This window comes from Megascapheus bottae, chromosome 26, assembly GCF_031878675.1.
Source record: "Megascapheus bottae isolate mThoBot1 chromosome 26, mThoBot2.hap1, whole genome shotgun sequence".
Classification (NCBI taxonomy): domain Eukaryota; kingdom Metazoa; phylum Chordata; class Mammalia; order Rodentia; family Geomyidae; genus Megascapheus; species Megascapheus bottae.
In genome coordinates, this window is record NC_143534.1 from 14,223,111 (window position 1) to 14,244,715 (window position 21,605).

Consider the following 21,605-nt stretch of genomic DNA (forward strand, 5'->3'; position numbering starts at 1 on the left):
TAAAAATAAGTCTTCCTACCTCTAATTTCTTGCTTGGTTTCTATTATTCTGTCAATTTTTTTCCCTAGACCAACTCTTCCTCCTTGTAAAAGAATATTCCTAGGAATTCATCTCTGGTATATGACGGTATTTCTGTCATATATTCTACAGGTTGCTTCAACAATCTTTTGTATGAATATTAACGACTCTTGCTAGGAACAACCAGGTCCCCTACAGGAATTTGTTCAGCTTAATGTGTCTGGTTATAGAAATATCTGACTTGTGAATTTTTGCTTGCAGGTGCACTTTCTCTCCTTTCTCTTTTGCTAAAGCAGAGCTTGCTCTTCTGTAGGAAGGCCACATCATGATCGCTTAGTCTACCCATTCTTAGACACACTTTCTCCTTCCTTCATCCAAGTGCCTGTCAAAAAACATGATGTCTGTACTTTGAGGCTGGAACATGAAGAAGGGAACTAGAAGGAGTAGGTGAGAAAGAAATGTCTAGCACTCCCTTTCTCTTCTTGATATAATTCCCCCTTTATTGTACCATAGAACTCCTTAATAAGTCCTCGTATCATATGGATGGCATTTTTAAAAAAACAAAATTAATACATTCTTTGTGTCAAGAGAGAAAGAGGTTTACAAAAAAAAATACCAAGACAACTACAGGTACTTTGGTCCCAAGTTCAAATCATAAGAGTAAGATTCAGTTTTAAATTGCAGATCAGAAGTGCCCATCTCATAAGTCTTTTCTCTAACACCTAAAAATATAATAGCTCTATTCACTAGTTAACATTACCAACACAATATAGAATGCTCCTGTGATGTCAAAAATAGAGGTTCAGAAGACATTATTTAGAATTTTGCTGGGGAAAACACAACAACTATAACAAAAACTGAAGCTGTATTCTCCTGGCTCAGCCTGTAGGCTGATTGAATAGTGCTAGTGAGCATGGCATCAGTAACTACAGTCATATGGCTGCAGCTGTAATAGTGGGAGAAGTGATGACAGCCATTTATTCATGCCTTACAGGAGTAAACACTACATTTGGGACTGTCAATATTTTAACTCTAATCCTCACTGAAGCTGCTAGGACAATTGAACTGTCTCTTGTAAGCACAAGAGGTTGAGGCTTGGAGAGATAAATAAATCAGTCACATAGACAGTGGGGGGGGGGAATAAGATTAAATGGGAAGAAAAGCAGAAAATATTTTCAAAAGACACCTCCCTGACTTCTGCAATTTCACCATTTCCCTTGTCAAAGGCTGTCCAGACCCTATGGAATCTGGATTCTGGGTGATAAGCAACTGCAATCCAATTGGCTGACCCTAGAGAATGAGATGACATGTCTTATCACTAAGGGCCCCACCAGCCTTACGTTGATATGTGGTGAGATCGTTTTCGTTCCAATACTACTGCTGTTCCAGCAGTGTCACATAGGCAATAAGTATTTGTGCCACATAAATCAATATCCTATTTTTGGACTAGCTTGCAAACACAACCACAATGTGTAATGTCATTTTCATAGGAAATGAATGCTGAGCCTTGGCTCAAATGAATTACAAATGATAGTCAGTCTCAAAGGCCTGTGTTGATCAACATGATTGGCCATGTTATTGGCAGGAAGAAATGAAATATGCATTAAAACATCAAATACTAGTTCTCTTTTGTTCTTATGTTCTCCAGACAAATGGTGGGTGTGGTGAATAGCAGGCGAAGTTGATCCATTAATCTATCACAACACAAATGCGTTCCTAGGGACAACCCTTTCTCTTTCTGGAGCCCCGAAGAATTCAGAGAAATGATCACTGGTATTACTGAGTGGCCAGGAAACCTGACAGCCCATCATTTACATGATTACTTGTCTCAGATATCACAGTAGTGGGGTTCTTAGTGCTGACATTCAGAAACTTCTGACAAAAGGGTCAGTGTTTGATGATGTCATCCTGTTCAGAATGGCACTCAGTGAAAATCTTTGGTGTATCTGGATACCATCTGTACCACATACTGCATGTGCATTTATTATCTACTTTCTACCATGCATTATAATATCCTATGATTGTCTAGTATATGCCAAACAATGTGGAGTATGTGCGTGTGATACATTGCATGGTCTATACCCTACACTACATAATGTATACTTTGCAATACTATTTCATATTGCATCTATTCTTTGTAATATACTATCCCAGGAGTTACCATGTATTATGCTTCTGATTTATTTGGCTAAATAGCTTTCCAATGAAATTTTAACAAGATTAAAAGCAACGTCTGTATCATTTTTCATCACATGCCTCATATCTTGAACCAATATGTTTCAGAGATTGAATAAAGAATTATCTACCTCAAGCAATTAGGTTGGAGATTTCTGATAGGAATGTGTATTGACTGGCGGAAAATCAGGGGAGAGAATTAGCTCAGATAAAAAATGTAAAAATAAATAAGCACCTACCAGGTGACATAGAAACTTATGCTTTGGTTTTCCTTGTAACCAATTAAAAGATGCAGTCTATCTGGATGAGAAGGCAAGCATAGTGATAAGAATAATTAATATTCTCAAGCTCTCTCTCTACCCATATTCTAAGCCCTGACATAACCCTCAGAGATTTCTAGCATGAAGATGACTTTCAGAACCCTTTTGATGAACAGATGACAAAATAGAAAAGACCTTTCATTTCAGAGATTTTCTTAGTTTATTCATATTAGGATAGGTTAGCTTTTGTTTTCTAGATGTAGGATAAAATCTTTTAAAATATATTTATGTCTCAGAAGTGAAGTATGTATGTTTATCAAGAAACAGTTCCGCAAGAGAATGTGGAGAAAAAATTGATAGATTCATCTAGAAGATCATGCTGATAGAAATGATCTTGAGTTTTTGTTCTAGGTTTTATAAATGCTTCCAGACACAAATGAAATATTTTGCAATCCCTATCAGACTTTTTGAATTCTTAGTCCCTGCCTGTATATCATTCCTAAAGTTTTAAGCAATATATTTGAAATAAACCTTCAGTATATCCTTCACAATTCACTGAGGAAAAATAATTTATTTCCTCCAAGAATTTAATTCAGAATCTTGTATTTGAATCAGGAAACATGGAATCTTTGTAGGGGAAAAGTGGATTATTTGACAATAGATTCTGTCTAATCTTACTCAAAATAAACAAATCTGTATTATTACTAGTAACAATTGAATGAAAAGCCCACTTTCAGTGATACATATTTCTACATCCTTTTGCCCTCCCCTTTTCATTGTAACATATTTCTCAAAGTGTGTTTTGTGAGGATAGAAATAGTCAGAAATTACATAATAATATATGTATATGCACAATTACACACACACAAACACATTGGAGTCCTCTTAAAATAAGCTTAAAGAATTACTACATACAATCTTTCCCTCTTGGCAATTTATACATTATTAAGAAGTTGAAGGCATCCTACAAATTTTAGGAAAAGTGAGACAAAGAAATTAAGGCTTGGGCAATTAAAAAAATTCAAGAGTCCAAAAACAGATAATAACAGCAGTTTTCCATTCCCCTTGTCCTATTCTCAATGCCTTGTGTATGAAGATAGGGAATACACATTACAGAAAGGAAAAGAGCAATATTAATGGGAACGTTAAAAACAATTTCTGAATCCTACGTCAAACATGGCTGGAAAAACTCCTGTTACTTCCCACTATTTGAGAAGAGATAGGTAAGAGCCTTTATCAAAACTAAATTTGGGAGAAATCCCATCATGCCATTTTTGTATGGCATTATAACCTCTAATCTCATTCTAAATTACCATTCATCTTTATTTATGTAATGTTTTTCTTTGAAAACCTACCATATAGATCCTGTAGAAAATTTCATTCCTTTATTCAGTGGCAAAAGACTGAAAAGATCTGAATCTGAACTGACATCAACAAACACCTTGCTCCTTTTTCCTAAGAAGAAATAAAACTAGGAACCATGTTTAACATTAGCACAATAAATCACCTCATTATAAAATAAAAAGGAATCCTACATACACATTAATTCCTGAAATGCTCATGGATATCTCAGGTGGTTATGGGACATAGGTTTTGATATTTGTGAAGTAGTATATTACATTTTTCTAATTTTCTACTTATACCAGTCAATCTCTATTAGGATATATTTTTATCCTTGTATTCCAGAGTGCCTTAAGCAATAGCTTTTGCATGTGGGGCATTGTCTTGATGACATAATACACTACCTTTTTCTTTTCTTAAGCTACATTATTTTCCCTAACTACTTTAGAGTCAGACAGGAAAAATTATGATTCAAGAAAAGATTATAGCTCAAACAAAAGTGACATCTCATCTCTGGAACAAAGCCAGAGTCTGGCACAGATGGCTCACACCTGTAATCTTAGCTACTTGGGATTATGAGAATTGGCAGATTATAATTTCAGTACAGCTTAGTCAGGAAAGCTATGAAACCCCATCTTGGTACAGGGAAACTGGATATGGTATTATATACCTGTCATTCCAGCAGCTACAGGGATCTTAAAATAGGGGGATCATACGTGAGACATATGCCTGGGTAGGAAGTGAGAACTTTATCTACAAAATACCCAGCAAAATCCTAGCCTGCAGAAACATCTGCCGAGCAAGCATGAAGCCTTGAGTTCAAAACCCAAGACCACCATAAAGTAAAAAGCAAAGCGAGGCATGGTGATATGCACCTGTGATTACATGTGTTTGAGAAAGGAGAATAGCTGTCTAAAGCCACTGGGACAAGAATGTTTCTATTTGCATAGTAACTAAAGAGTAAAAATGGCTATGGATATGGTTCACATGGTAAAGTTGTTGCTTAACAAACCCGAGCTTCTAAGTTCCATCTCCTTTCTGGCTAAAATGAAATGAAATGAAAAGTATTATTCTCATGGGATTGACTTTGCCTTGCAGTGGTTTTAAATGTCTGCATACACAGTGATTAGTTGTGTGTATTGCATAATGCTGTTGCTTTTTCAAGTGAAAAGGCAGGATCCCTCTTAAGCAGACCTATTAAATTACATTATCAGTGATACTCTAAAAACATTAAAATCTCATTATACCAGTCTTTCTTCTTCTAGAACATTCTGCCTTCATGTTTGTAAGCCTAGCTCCAAAGAATTTAGATCAATTTGATTATTTTGTTGGAGAAAATACCATCCGGTCTGTAAATTCCTTTTCTCAGTGATAATTATGAAGAGAAATCTTCAATTTGAAAGCTGTCTTTATGATCTCCTCTTTCAGACAGAAAGAATAATTATAAGATCGTCTCAATGGAGAACACTTCAATGTGGTTTTTAAAGACTCTGATAATGAGACAATGATTCCTACCATAATAAATCCTTAGAACTGGAAAGATCCTTAATAGTCAATCACTTCCAAAGCAGGGGAATAGCCATACCAGAGAGCAGGACCATCTCTATATTTCCATTTTTGGATCAAGTTCCCAGCGTCTGGCATAGAATCAGCCCTCTGCTGCCAGCCAAATGGAAGAAAGAATATAATGTGTGAAGCAAACAGAGCACTTTTCCAAGCATTCATGCAAATGTCATACTTGCCGATTCATATCCTCTTTCTTTTGGAAAACGTATGTCTAGCAAAAGAGAAAAGAAAACACAGACCTGCTGTTATACAGATACACACCAATAACACACAGTGCCAGAAGAAAGTTGGGAACTGACATAAAGTTCAGAGACATCTGCCTAGCAAGGGTAGCAGTTGCTCAGGGAAGAGAAAACAAAGCAGAGATCAGGTGCAGTTTTTGACAGGTGCAGTTATGCAAGCAAAGGGCACTATAGGAAGGGGAGACAGAGTTGAGCTGTACAGGAAAAAACTGGAAAGCCGTGAAGGATGCAAGACCTAACCTTGCCAAGCCTGGAGACAAGATAGGATTGATTAATTAGTGCTGGCCCAGGGGAAGTAAGGAAAGAACAGGCAGGGACATCTAGAACCCTTTTACTTTAACTTACTAACAGTACTGGGAAATGCCTCTCAGAAATTTTCTCTTGCATGTTGAAATGGAACCCTGTCCTCCTAATTCAGTTTTTGAGTTCTAAAAAAATTGTTTTGCTGTATTCTTTTGCCTGTTCATGTACTCGTACATGAACTCACATTTGCTTTCAAGGAGCTTGCACTCAAATGTGCCACAGTGGAATGTTTGCTCAGCAAATAAAACATTGTAGAAAGAATCATGTTCTCATTTTTGTAGGAAACACTTACTTCTACTCCATGGCTTAAACCAGTTAAGAATAGCTAAACATTTCTGTAAACTTCCTAAGTTCTCAGCTCTCAAACCCATGGGAAGTTACCCTTTTGTCAGTGGAAATCAAATTATCTGAGAGGCCAAGATGCTCCTCTGAGAAAGATTGAGACTTAAGAATCCCAATGAAGCCTTTTAGATATTTTCTAACACACCTTTGCAATATTTGCGTTTTCATTTGCTATAGATTAAAACTGTATTTAACTCTCAACTTCCTCCATGTAAGCCCTGCAGTGTGACAGTATTTGAAGGAAAGGCTTGGAAGAGGTTGTTAGGTATTAGATTAGGGTCCATAGAACCAGATTTCTGCCGCAGTATATTTACATACAGTTTGTGGAATGCTCCTTCAGAGGTTTTTAAGTTTTGCAACTATATTTTTCAGTATTTGCTTCACATGATGCCAGTACTTCAAACTACTTCAGTTCATTTTAAAGTGACAGCTGTACAACAGTTGGAAAAATAAATCTTTGCCATGCAATATATGTTTTATCTTCTATCTGTGTAGCACTTTGAAGCACTAATATTGCCAACAAACACATTGCAATATTTGATAAATATCTTCATTTAATATACTTGGGTTCTAGCATAAAGTTTTCTTTGGATTATAGTAAACAGGTCAATATTTTGATATGTTAATAACTTGAGGATCAGTTAACCAGTGTAGATGCATGAATCCTCACCAAACTGGAAGTGATGTAACTCCAGCCTTAAGGTTAGTTTAGCTGGTAATTCCGTCTCTCCATTGACCTTGAAATGGCCATCTGTCCAACAAGTGAATCTGATTGTCTGGATTCCCATGGTACACGCAAAGAGATTTCCAGAGAACCATCACCATAAGGACCTCTTTATTTTGGTATCTAAGATTGCATTTGCAGTGTAGAAATTGAATTTTAGCTCTGTCACAAACACTTGGAAACTTTCAAAACTACATTTCACTGACTTTCTGCCCTCTTTGTCATCCTCATAAGAGACACCATCACCTTCCATTCAACTCATTCCTTAGCTCTGTCACCAGATTTTCATAGATGCCGCATCTGGTAAGCTCTGTCTACAGCTGTCCACTCGCTCCTACTTTAAGCCCATTTTATTTTTCCCCACTCTCTGAGAAAGTGAACACTTCCACTTGAGACGGAAGTCAGGAGGATCATGGGTCAAGGCTAGCCTGAGTTAAGTGAATATAACTTTACATCCAACAAGAAAGGTGAGTGTAGTAGTTTATACCTATCATTCCAGCCACATGAAGGGGATAATAAAAAGATTGTGGTCAAGTTTGACCTGGAAAAAAATTATAAAAATTGAAAAATAACGAAAGCAAAAAGGGCTGAAGACATGAATCAATCGTTAGAGAACCTTCCTAGAAAGTGAGAGTCCCTGAACTCAGACAAAATTGTGTAAAAGTTATGGTCTCTGTCTTCCAAGGTTTGGGTATATTAGGAAAGATAAAAAGAAGCCTGTGATGTTGTTCTTAATGTACTATATTATTTCTCTTATCTTTTGTTGCCCTTTGGTTAATCTCATATTGTTAATATATCTGACTTTGTTACCTGGTATATTGTATGTATGCTTATTTGATTATTTGACATAAGAAAGGGAAGGGGAGAAAACAAGATGATTGAGAGGGGTGGGGGAGGCAAATGGAGCTGAAAACAGGAGAAGGGGTATCAATGTGTGAGAAGTAATGCACCTACTATCTGGTAAATGTAACTGTAACCTCTCTGTATGTTACCCTGACATTAAAAGATTTAAAAAAAAACAAGCCTGTAATAAATGTGAGGACACACATCTGAACACCTTTGATGAAATTTATGCTAGAAGTCTGGGTGAAATTGGAGGATACAACATTGAAGATATAATCAGATCTTTAAGGCTTGGTTAGGATAAAAAGAAGATTCACAGAAGAAGAGATATGTACATTGAAGCTTCAAAATTTAATTCAAAGCAGAGAAGCAGGAAAGCATATCTCTGGCAAGCAAAGTATCCTATGAAATGTATAAAACCAACCAGAAAATTTTGAATTGCAAGTACAAAAATATTTGGGGGGGTGGGAATTTGGCCTAGCGGTAGAGTGCTCACCTAGCATGCACGAAGACTTGGGTTTGATTCCTCAGTACTGCATACATGGAAAAGCCAGAAGTGGTGTTGTGGTTAAGTGGCAGAGTGCTAGCCTTGAGCAAAAAGTGTCCAAGGACAGTGCCTGGGTCCTGAGTTCAAGCCCCAAGACTAGCAAAAAAAAAATAGTGTGTGGGGGAAAACATGGGAGGTCAAGTTGAAGAATCTGACACTGGCCAGACTATTGGTCAAGACATGTTGTATTCATATATTACTCTATTGCATGACAACTCCTTTAAAGATAACTTAAAGATAAAAATTAAATGAATAAAAAGAGAAGGGTTTTGTGTGCCAAGCCATCTTCATTGGGAATTCAGTGAATCTCATTCTCAAAACCCAGTATATTTCAACTATGTTTTCTTCATATGGACAGCTTCTGATAAAATGTGGTATCCATGCTATAGACACTTGTTTGGAGGAAGACACACGTCAGTGTCCTTCCAACACCTGTCACCCACACTTGCGATATGACTGTGTTCATGTCAAGTGGTGAATGAAAAAATCTCCCCAGCATTAAACGATGACACAGACACTTAAGAGGCCTGATGACTGTTGCTGACTTGATCTCATCACCACCTCTTAAAGAACGTGGTGCGTGGTGGGGTCCTGAGCTGAGCTTTCACCTAAGGTACTCACAGGAATGGTTCAAGTCCTTTGTTGAACACAACAGTGACCAGGGTGTTTGTTTTTCACTATGGACTCTCTTTTTGCTCCATGACCTGTAGATCCTCCTGGGAGGAATCACATGGTAAAATAAATACTACATACAACTCTGACCTCAGTATGTGAACAATGCCACGGGTATTCCCCAGGGAAAGCTTCAATAAGGAAGGCAAGAGCTGGTGATCATATATTACTTGATTGTGCTCTCTGACAAAAATATGCCGAGAAAGAAGACCATTGCATGCATGCCTGTATGCAGGAGGCAGAAACAGGAAGATCATGGTTTGCTGGTTAGCCCAATGCAATGCAAAACCCTATTTGAAGATTGAACTAAAATGCAAAGAACTAGGAGTATGGTTCAAGTGGTAGATTTCTAGCTTAGCAAGTACAGGGCCCTGAATTCTATACCCAGCACAGAAATAAAGAAGAAAGAAGGAAAGGAAGAGAGGGAGGAAGGGAGAGGGAAAAAGGGAGCTCAGGAAGGAGGGAGGGAGGACAAGAAATAGTGAAAGAAAAAGAAAGGAAGGAAAAGGAAAGAGGAAGAGAGGGAGGGAGGAAAGGAGAGAGAGAGGGAGACAGCTCATAACATAACATGGTATCATTTGTATTTGCATTTATATGCATTTTGAGACAGGAATGCCACAGTTCAGGTGGAATGCTAGCTAGTTCTGGTTACACAGTCTTCATGTGATAGAGACCTGCTGAACTCTTAATTCACTAGGCATAAAGAAATAGTGAGAAAATGCTGTTTCTTCCACATACATATTTAAACTGAGAGTCCTTGAAAGTATCCCAGTTGTTTATGGTGATTGGATTCATGTATTATTGCTGGTTATGAGAAGAAGGTAAAAAAAAACAATTTTTATCTGAATTGGGGAAGGGGAAGGAACAAGAGGGTGAAACAAAGGACAAAGGGAGAACCAATGCAACAGGGATACTCACAAGACAATATATTGGAAATGAACTTTATGACCTGGGAGAGGGTGTCCTCCATAAAATATAAACATTAATTTACGTATATAACTGTAGCCCCTTGTTACATCACCTAGATAATAAAATCAAATAAAAAAGAATCTGTGCTGGAAACTATATATAGGAGAAAGACATAAATAGATTCCTATATGACAACCTACAAATATATTTCAGGTGAAAGAAAAGCTTTGATGGGATAAGTGAGTTACTAAGCCTTTTAGAGAGTCATTTAGAAGGATAGATTCATACTATTGTAGTAGAGAAAAAGATCTTTATAACTTGAGCATAGGGAAGCATTTAAAATGTCATAAATGAATGTATTCATTCATTTATTCATTTAAATCTAATCACTGAACAATGGTAGCTCATGCCTGTAATTCTAGCTCCTCAGGAGAGTGATATATGAGGAGCATGGTTCAATGCTAGTACCAGTAGGAAAGTCCATTAGATGCTAATCAATACAAATACAACCCAGATAAGGCTAAGACTTTTGAATTGTTTCACAGAAATGAAAATTTCAATGCAAATGAGTTTTTTGGAAAAAATGGATTTGATAATTTCTCAACCTCAGAGAAATATAAATAACTGTCATATGAGATCTGTTCCACAATACCCAGACTAATAATAATGAAACATGATATATGGAATTCTGAGGGGGACATCACAAGGCACTTGATACACTGCTGCAATGACTCAGGAAAACAGATGAACCTCCTTCCTAAACAGGCCGCTTCCAGATTTTTACTTTTTGGATGTCTCATACATGTATAAGAGACCAAAAATAGTTATATTAGTAACACCTGCATTAATAGACAAACAAAGCAAACACACACCAAAAAGATAAATCTGAGACAATACAAGGTTCCCAAAGGAGTATTGGATAAAGGGGAGCGGGAGTTTGGCCTAGTGGTAGAGTGCTTGCCTAGCATGCACTAATACCTGGCTTTCACTACGTGGTACCACACACATAGAAAAAGCTGGAAGTGGTGCTCCAGCTCAAGTGGTAGAGCAGCCTTAAGAAAGCCCAAGGACAGTGCTCAGACCCTGAGTTCAAGCCCTAGGACTGGCAAACAAAGGAGTATTGGATAAATTAATTGTAAAATTGTAGTACATACATGTAATGGAATATTATAAAGCAGCAAAATCTACAAGAACATAGCTTATTTAAAAAGACATGGGTTTGTGGGGAATGGAGATGTTAAGAAAACATTTCATCTTAGTTATTTACTTATCTAGTTAGTTGCCAGTTCTGAGGCTTGTCCTCAGGACCTATGAGCTATCCTTTTGCTCAGAGAGGTGGTACAATATCACCATTCAATACCAGACTACCAAAACAGCTCAGAAAATGTAGCCTGAATCACAATGCTAAGATTATGAAAGGGATTTTTGCTCCAGAACTTGAGAAATATCAGAGGTTTGACCTTAACCATAGCACTGCAAAGATCCAGGGCAGATGAGGAGTCAGTGCGGCTGTAGAGATGCCTTCAATGGCATTGTGATTTTGAAAGGATGGCAAAACACAGTGCAGATGCTCCACTTTGTGTTGAATGATGGAATCAGCTGAGTTTGCATTGCCTCTGTCCATTGATTAAAGCTCACAGCAGTGTTGTTTAAAAGGGGTTAATTTCAGTCCAATTTTGCGTAAGAAATCAGTTAGAGACAGAATGGCATGAGGTCATTCAGCTAATGAGAGACAAAAAGAACTCTAATATGAGGCTTTCTGTGACTATTTTCTTCTTTATAGCGAGAAATGCTTTTATATATGCACACAAATAGGTACATATGCTTATATAAGAATATATGCATATCACATATGTATAGATGCATATAATATATGCATGCAAAATGTTATTCATGTACCATATATATTTACATATGGACCTCTACATGCATACACATATGTATATGACAATAACTAGAAAGTAAGCAGTAAGTGCCAAGAGAGTTGAAACTAACAGCACTGAGGCTAGGTACTTGAGATACTGAAGTATAGCTGGAAGAAAAAAGGCATCCCTTGATTTGAGTTAAGTAGTGTATTGCAGTGGCTGTCTTTGACAAAGCAAAGCGTATTTTCCCTTTTAGCACCATCCTTGTCCACATGAATGTTCTTTATTTTTTCCTACATGGAAAAAGGAAGGACAAACAGGAGATGGTCAGTATACCATCCAGATAGTATATATCATTCCTGATTTCATGGATTCTGATAAGATATAAAGAAAAGATCTCTGTTTCTACTAAATCTCACTGAAAAATGCAGTTGAGAAAGGGCAATGAATTTTGTTTTGGACACCAAAGACTGGCTAGATTCCGAAAGGGAATCTGAAAGGGATACTTCTTTTTCTACGGGATTATATTTACTTTAAGGTTGCCAGATTGTTAAAGGTAGGTATTCAACAAACACAATAAAGTCTGATAGTTTGGTTAAAAAAAAAAGATTGGCTCTAATTGTCTTTGAGAATTTTCATGACAGGGCTATTTCTGGCCTATGATTCAGATGGATTTCAAAGGATAGTTTTGACATCTTTAGAAATAGAGGCAGCTGTCTTTGCTCTTTGTGGTAGATGAGGATTCTGGGATGAAGTGAAGGGCAGAAGTATTCGACAACTCCCCTTACTAATGCAGGGCTGAGCTTGCATGCAGACACAGCTGATCACATAGGGTTCTGATAGGCACCCCAAAAATGACACCCCAGGCATCTTGGGCAGAAATCCTATAGGGAGAAAACTGTCTTTACAAACTGATTTTTGATGAGGATATCCTTTCATCTCTACCATCTAGAAGTTATGGGGAAGTACAGTCCTTTTTTAGGGTTTTAAAGTTTTCGTCAAAAAGGTCCTTTACATTCTTAGTTAAGCTAATTCCTAGGTACTTTATTTTCTTTGAGGCTATTGTGAAAGGAGTTTCTTTCATGATTGTTGCCTCGTTCCTCTCACTGTTGGCATAAAGGAAGGCAGTTGATTTTTGAGGGTTGATTTTATACCCTGCTACCCTTCCAAAGCTTTGAATCAGCTCAAGGAGCTTGGGAGTAGAGTCTATAGGATTCTTTAAATACAGAATCATGTCATCTGCAAAGAGGGATAGTTTTATTTCCTCTTTCCCTACTTGGATCCCCTTTATGCTTGCTTCTTGCCTTATTGCACTGGCTAGGAATTCTAGTACTATGTTAAAGAGTAGTGGAGAGAGTGGGCATCCTTGTCTCGTTCCTGATTTTAGAGGGAATGGCTTTAGATTTTCACCATTAAGTGTAATACTAGCAGTAGGTTTCTCATACACTGCCTTTATTACATTGAGGAATGTTCCATGGATTCCTAGTTTCTCCAGAGCTTTTAACATAAAGGGGTGTTGGATCTTGTCAAATGCCTTTTCCGCGTCTATTGAGACAATCATGTGATTTTTGTCCTTGCTTCTGTTGATGTGTTGAATTATATTAATTGATTTGCGTATGTTGAACCAGCTTTGCCTTCCTGTGATGAATCCAGTTTGGTCATAGTGTATAATTTTTTTGATGAGTTGTTGTAGACGGTTGGCCAGTATTTTGTTGAGAAGTTTTGCATCGATGTTCATCAAAGATATAGGTCTATAGTTCTCTTTCTTTGATGAATCTCTGTCTGGTTTGGGGATGAGGGTTATACTGGCTTCATAGAATGAGTTTGGTAAGGAACCTTCATTTTCAATTTCGTTGAAGAGCTTGAGGAGTATTGGTGTGAGCTCTGCTTTGAAGACCTTATAGAATTCAGCTGTGAATCCATCTGGCCCTGGGCTTTTCTTAGGTGGAAGTTCTCTAATTGCCATTTCTATTTCAGAGCTTGAAATAGGCCTGTTGAGTTGGCTTAGTTCTTCTTGGCTCAGTGTGGGTATGTTAATATTGGCTAGGAATTCATCCATTTCATCTAGATTCTCAAATTTGTTGGCATAAAGGTTTGAGAAGTATTCCCTCATGATATTCTGGATCTTGGTAATTTCTGTCGTGATATTACCATTTTCATCTGCGATTTTGTTTATTTCGATATGCTCTCTTCTTTTTTTGGTAAGATTTGCTAAGGGCTTGTCAATTTTGTTAATTCTTTCAAAGAACCAACTCCTTGTTTTGTTGATTCTTTCTATAGTTTTTTTGGATTCCAAATCATTTAACTCTGCTTTGATTTTAATTATTTGCTTTCTTCTACTGGGATTAGGGTTGGTTTGTTGCTCTTTTTCCAGGAGCTTAAGGTGAGACATTAACTTGTTGGTTTGCAATTTTTCCAACTTGTTGTTGTAGGCACTCAGCGCTATAAATTTTCCTCTGAGTACTGCCTTTGCTGTGTCCCAAAGGAGTTGGTATTTTGTGTGCTCCTTACTGTTAAATTTCATAAACAAGTTGTGCTGGCAGAACTAGTTAAGCACCTGCAGAAAACTAAAGCTGGATCCTTCTTTGTCACCTTGCACTAGAATTAACTCCAAATGGATCAAAGACCTGGAAGTAAAAGCTGACACACTGAAAACTCTACAGGAAGGAATAGGAGATACACTAGGCCTCCTTGGCACAGGTCGAAACTTTCTTAATAAGGACCAAGAATCACAACAAATCAGAGAAAGGCTGGATAAGTGGGACTACATTAAACTGCAGAGCTTTTGTATGGCAAAGGACATAGCTAGTAAACTAATCAGGAAGCCTACAGAGTGGGAGAAGATCTTCACCAACCAAACAACGGACAAAGGCCTCATATCTAAAATATATCAACAACTCAAAAAATTGAATCACTCCAAAACTAACCTCCAAAGTAACAACCATCCCATTAAAAAATGGGCCAAAGACTTAAAGAGAGTCTTCTCTGAAGAAGAAACAAAAATGACCTATAGACACATGAAGAAATGCTCAACATCTCTGGTCATAAAAGAAATGCAAATCAAAACAACTCTAAGATTCCACCTCACTCCAGCTAGAATGGCCAGGATCAGGAAAACGAATGACAACAGATGCTGGAGGGGATGTGGCCAGGAGGGATCACTACTACACTGTTGGTGGGAGTGCAAACTCGTTCAACCACTATGGAAAGCAGTGTGGCAGTGCCTCAAAAGGCTAAACATAGAACTCCCCTATGACCCAGCAATTCCACTACTTGGCATTTACCCAACCACCCAGAAACAAGGATATACTACACCCACTAGCACAACAATGTTCATTGCAGCACTATTCACCATAGCAAAGATATGGAACCAACCTAGATGTCCCTCAGTTGATGAGTGGATCAACAAGTTGTGGTATTTGTACACAATGGAATTCTATGCTGCTGTCAGAAAGAATGACATCGCCCCATTTGTTAGGAAATGGAAAGACTTAGAAAAATCATATTAAGTGAAGTAAGCCAGACTCAAAGGAACTTAGGCTCAATGGTTTTCCTCATTCGTCATAATCAGTAGAAACCTTGGGCTCTACTAGCAGAGATTTGCAATAGCGCAAAATCTTGATACATAAGGCCATATAATGTGAAGCTAATTGAAAGGACCTCCAGGATATTGAAACAAAAGCCATATAATGAATGATTGTTGTCCTTAATGTACTATGTTGTCTCTCATCTCCTTTGCTGTCCCTTGGTTATCTCATATTGGTATAGTATCTCACTTTGTTATCTGATATATTGAATTTATTTGTATTTGGATATTTGAAATTTGATAGGGAAGGGGGAAAACCAAGACGGGTGGGGGGTGTGGGGGGGGGAGGGAAACGGGTACCAAGACATGTGAAAGGGTATCAATGTATGTGAATTAATGCACCTTCTATCTGGCAAATATCATGTAACCCTTTTACTAATTACAATAAAAAAAAGAGTGGACAGAGTTAACAATGATGCAGTAGTTTTTCAAAGTAGAAGAGATTTTGAATTAGAAAGAAATGATCGCATTTTCCAGTGATGAATAAACTAATTACCCTGAGCTGATAAATTATGCAATGCATACATGAATTGAAACATCACATTAGACCTCATAAATATGTACAAATATTGTGTGTCAATCAGCAAATTTTCAAGTGGGGAGAGAAAGAAAAATGCATGTAAAGTATCTGAAGTCACTTGTGGGTGATCTTGTACTTTTCACCTGTCTTCTCAAGTTTGCTGCTTCTTTTCTTGCACAGTTGTCTTGGGGAATAGAACATCATGATTTGAAATGATTTCCCTGCCTTGAATTGTTGTTCTTTCTATTCTGAGTTATCTGTGAGACTAGGATCTGAGAAATAACTACGTGGAGCTCCCCCCCTTTCTTTCTCTCAAAACTCTTTCCATTCTAATGCCAATATTTTTCTACAAGGTTTGATCAATAGAATTTTGATGTTCGTTTTCATCTTGAAATTCTAAATAAATCCTGCTAAGAATTGAGGGAGAAAAGAGAAACTTTGAAAAATAACTTCTCTCTATATTAAGGGTATTGCTGAAAATCTAGAAAGATAATAAAAGCAATGACCAGATCAGCATAATTTCTTACAGTAAGAGTCTTTTTTAAAAAATAAGTAAAGTTTCTTTCTTTTAAACTCTAGAATTAGTTAACTAAATGGATCTATAGTAAGTTACTTAGAAATCACAATCTACATTTGAAGCACAAAAAGAATACACATTTTAATGTCAATAAAATCTTTATTCAGATTGTAATGTGACATAACAAGATTTAAGTCTTATAAGGCTGAAATATTTCATAATTTTGTAAGATTTTTTAATATTCTGTTTAATTGCATTAATTGTTATAGAAAAGTGTTATAAAACATCTTCATACACCTAGTTTATTCATAATTTCCTAAACATTACAATCACATTGCTACAAGCAACTTGTTTAAAGACTTTACTTTGCAATATTGTGGGTGTGTGTTGACTTGCATATTAGTTTTTAATTGTGCATTTCTTATAATATTATTTAATCACTTAATATTCCCTGAGCTGTTTCTTCATTCAGGCAGCTAAAGATCTTGAGGGCTAGATGCCAATATGGGATTAAAGATTTGTCATGGGTAATCCACAAAGTAAATAAACCTAGTGTGAATAATTGAAAGTGGGTTATGTTTGTAACATACGAACTATTGAAAGTTAATTCAAAGCTGAAGTCCTTCCTCCATGGTAATTTTTTCTCATTATGCAATTGCTAGAAAAAGACTGGCACTGATAACACTGTAATGGGAGAGACATTTGTGAATTGTCAATATTTTACCATCGTATCTACAAACATTGTGTCCTCATCTTCCAGATAGTATTATAAAAGCTTGAGCAATGTAGGAATTGGAAAGTTTTATCATGGGTATTTAGCCCCTTTGCAATTTTCAAAAAAGACAATGAAGAAGAAAATGAATAAGAGGAAGGGGAGGAGGAAAAAGGAAGAGGAAAGGAAGAAGAAGGATGAAGATATTTTGCACATTTTTATCATATTTCTACAATACCCTCCACTTAAGATTGAAATTTGAGAAAATCTAGGGCTGGGGATTTAGCTTCTGGCAGGGGCCTGACATGTGGAAGGTGTTAGGTTTAATCCTCATTTCACAAACAAACACTTTTTTAAAAAAGGAAAGATAAAAATTACACATAAGTGGCATGAAAAGAGATCCAGTTGTAAAAGGAAATTTCATGATATACTGTTCTAAAATACCAAGACTTGAAAAAGAGAAAAACAGAGTATTTGATGTACTGATAGCACTCTATTAGCATTTTTCAAAATTAGAGGTGTATTTGTCATGGATTTCTCATGGACAATTCTGCAAGGCACTTTGAGAAATGACCTGAGAATTGATACTTACAAAGATGGACAAAAATGTTCAAAGGGGTAACATTGATCGAAATGTATTTTATTCACAAAATGCTTTGTTATACAGAAACCTCTCCAAACAACTGTTATTAAAAGTAATAGCATTTTAAAAAGACCAAGTGCTAGTAATGAGGCAGTAGGACATTAAAATGTTTCTTTTTAAAAATATGTCTGCTGCTGGTGACTCATGCCTGTAATCCTAGCTCCTCAGAAGGCTGAGATTTCAGGATGATAGTTTGAAGCTAATCCAGTGAGGAAAGTCCATCAGGCTCTTATCTCCAGTTAATCACCAGAATCTGGAAGTAGATCATTGACTCAAGTCATAGAGTACTAACTAAGCTTGAGCATAATAGCTCAGTGACTGTACCTAGGCTCTGAGTTCAAGTCCCAGGACCGACACACACACACACACACACACACACACACACACACACACACACACTTACTTCTGTATATTATTACCAAAACAGGACTGTTTTAATTTGGAAGTATTTCAGTTACAATTTTATCTCAGATTCCTGTCTTTCTCACATGAGTCCTCTTTACTCACAGGTTTCATATACACTGGCGAAGTTGTGCATCGAATGCTCACGGCCACACAGTACATAGCTCCTTTAATGGCAAATTTTGATCCCAGTGTTTCCAGAAATTCAACTGTCAGATATTTTGATAATGGTAAGTATTGATTCAATTTTTTCTGGTCAGATGTATGTTTCAGAAACAGTCATCATCTCATTCATATTAATATTTGGAAATCCTTTTTGGTAGACCAGATTGATAAATTTCTTGATACTAATTCTCTGAGAGAACACATGGTACAAACCAATGCTACTGTAAAGTACACTGTCACACCGGAGCTTGTTCACTTGTTCATCCAACAATTTTTTCATATATTTTTATTGTAATTAATAGAAGGGTTACATGATATTTGCCAGATAGATGGTGCATTAATTCCCATACATTGATACCCTTTCACATGTCTTGATCCCCGTTTCCCTCCCCTCCCCCCAACCCCCCCTCATCTTGTTTTCCCCCGTCCCTATCCAATTTCAAATAACCAAATACAAATATATCCGATATATCAGGTAACAAAGTGAGATACTGTAACAATATGAGATAACCAAGGGACAGCAAAAGAGATGAGAGATAACATAGTACATTAAGGACAACAATCATTCATTATATGGTTTATGTTTCTATATCCTAGAGATCCTTTCATTTAGCGTCCTACTATATGGCCTTTTGTATCAAGGTTTTGCTCTATTGCAAATTTCTGCTAGGAGAGCCCAGACAAATGAGGGAAACCATTGAGCCTAAGTTCCTTTGAGTCTGGCTTGCTTCACTTAATATGATTTTTTCTAAGTCTTTCCATTTCCTAACAAATGGGGCAATGTCATACTTTCTGACAGCAGCATAGAATTCCATTGTGTACAAATACCACATCTTGTTGATCAACTCATCAACTGAGGGACATCTAGATTGGTTCCATATCTTTACTATGGTAAATAATGCTGCAATGAACATTGTTCTGCTGGTGTCATTCAACAAATGTTTAATAAAATTGTCCCATTATAATAGCACGTTGCTAGATACACAACCTTTGACAAAAGAAATACATTGATTTGATGATATGTTCCATAAGTCTTTCCTATTTAAGAATATTTCAGTCAGCACAATGCATTTGTAATAAATTTCTATTTAAAGGTACTTAAATCAGCAGAATATATTCATGATAAATTTCTATTTTAAAATATTTAAATATGCAAAATATATTCATAGTAAATGTCTAAAAGTTACCAACTCCATGTATTCCACTACTACCATAAATAAACGAATAAATGAGGATTTGAGGAATGCAAAGTGTCTCTAGAAAAGACAGCAACAGGGTCTGGGAGTTTGGCCTAGAGGGAGAGTGCTTGCACGAAGACCCATTCCTACCAATTGACCAGAGATCTGATCGGGCATAAAAATCAGTGATATCGCCTTGAATATCACTGTCATTTTATTTTTACTTTTACTTTGGAGATTGTTTTTTAGCTGGTAGGGTAATGGTTACAGAAGCTCAATTCCAATAAGCTCATAGAAGACAATGTATATGAATTTCTGCAGACTGATTTCTAAGTTGTTAAATAACTTTAAACACCTGAAGCTAACAAGATAGCAAGAACACCAACATCAGAATTTAGAATAAAATATTACTTAATTAATTTATATAGAGCTCTCATTTTCACAAAGAAATTTTGGTCACTTGTTTCCTCCTTTTTTCTGCTTTCTGAATTTTTTGTCTGTGTATGTGGGTAGGTGGGGTTTTTTTCCTACTAAGATTTGAACTGGGGTTTGTGCTCATTTGAACCATGCCTTCAGACAGGCTTTTCACTGATTATTTGGGAAATGGAATCAGAGTTTTCTTTCCAATGTCCACCTTCTGCAAATGTATCCTCCAGCTAAAATCAAGGTGAAGTTCAAATACATTATGTGGAGCCTCAAGCAGTGATCAAGCCTATAATCCTGGAGGAAGCAAAGGAATCATGAATTCCAGGCCAGCCTGAGCTATGCAGACATTCTCTCTTAAAAACAATGCTTTGGTTTTGCTATTTCAGTAGCTCAGAAGAAATACGTCACAAGTGCTTAAAGTGGTCACCTAGCTCAAAAGATAGTACTAATGGAACTAATAGCATAAAATGCTTTCTGAAAAGTAAAGCATTTTTGTTACACAACAATGAGTTTTTTTCAATCAAATATTTTCTGCCCGGAGATACATTTTGCTTTTTTTTTAGTTCAATTATTTTTATATAATATAATTTTTAAACCAAATAACATCAATTAGAGTTAAGTGAAAAATACTATGCATAAAATTTAAAACACATACACATACATGAATTATCTTTGGTGACTTGAGCATAATCTATGTTTGCATTTATTTTAATCATAGGGATTAGAATATAAGGCACAGGGCTATAGACTCAGCCAATGAGCTTCAAGGAATCTTCAGAAACCCTAGCCCAGAGCCCTTAGAGCTACCTGGAAGCTGCCTAGAAGCAAACCAACAAAAAATGGAAATGCAATCCACTATTATTCAAAACGAAAAAAATCCACATTACTATAAAGGGACTTCTTCAGAGGGGAAGAGTATAATTCTAAGTAGGAAGAGACGTTTTCGGGTCTTTTATAAATGGATCTAGCATTTCTGAATATGTTCCTTTCTCAGCAGTTGTCAAACCTATTTGAAGTTCATGCTGCATGGGCTGCATTTGGAAAGCAACTCACAGAAACTTAAGCACATAGTAAGCATTAACATTAATGAAATTCCCAAGGCAAGATTCTGTCACACTGAGTTGGCTCAATATTAACCTCACTATGAAGTTAGTTTTTTTTTAAGTATTAAGTATATAAAAATACTCAGTCATATATTTCCCAAATACTGTTTCAGTGGAGGAATTGCAATTAACCATATAAAATGGAAATAGCACAACTGTTGGATGTGAAAGTCTGGATGAGTGCTGCTGTGACTGCCCTCTCCATAATTGGGAAGTGTATGTGTCTCATTGTTTATTTTCTTTTCTGGACCTTGGCGACGGCAGGTACTGCGCTTGTTGTCCAGTGGGATCATGTACATCTGCAGGATAATTACAACTTAGGCAGCTTTACGTTCCAGGCAACTCTTCTCATGGATGGACGCATCATCTTCGGGTATAAAGAAGTAAGTGACCTTGACCTTGACCTTGACCCTTCCCTACACCTGCTAAAGAACAGCTTATCTGATTTTTCTTAGCTACTGTGCTATTTTTACCTTATGAAATAACTTCATTTTTAATCTCTTGGTTGACACTCATAGTTAATTTGGGATGACTTTCTTTTGGGGT

General features: G+C 36.7%; 1 protein-coding gene across 1 annotated transcript in view; it reads left to right on the plus strand.

Annotated features, from left to right (window-relative positions):
• The window catches only part of Plxdc2 (plexin domain containing 2), a 302,801-nt gene that overhangs the window by 192,841 nt on the left and 88,355 nt on the right, over positions 1 to 21,605 (plus strand). Inside the window, exons 5-6 of the mRNA XM_090318997.1 lie at positions 18,295 to 18,417; positions 21,324 to 21,442. Coding sequence (XP_090175123.1) covers positions 18,295 to 18,417; positions 21,324 to 21,442 — 242 coding nt within the window. The remainder of the gene's footprint in view (positions 1 to 18,294; positions 18,418 to 21,323; positions 21,443 to 21,605) is intronic.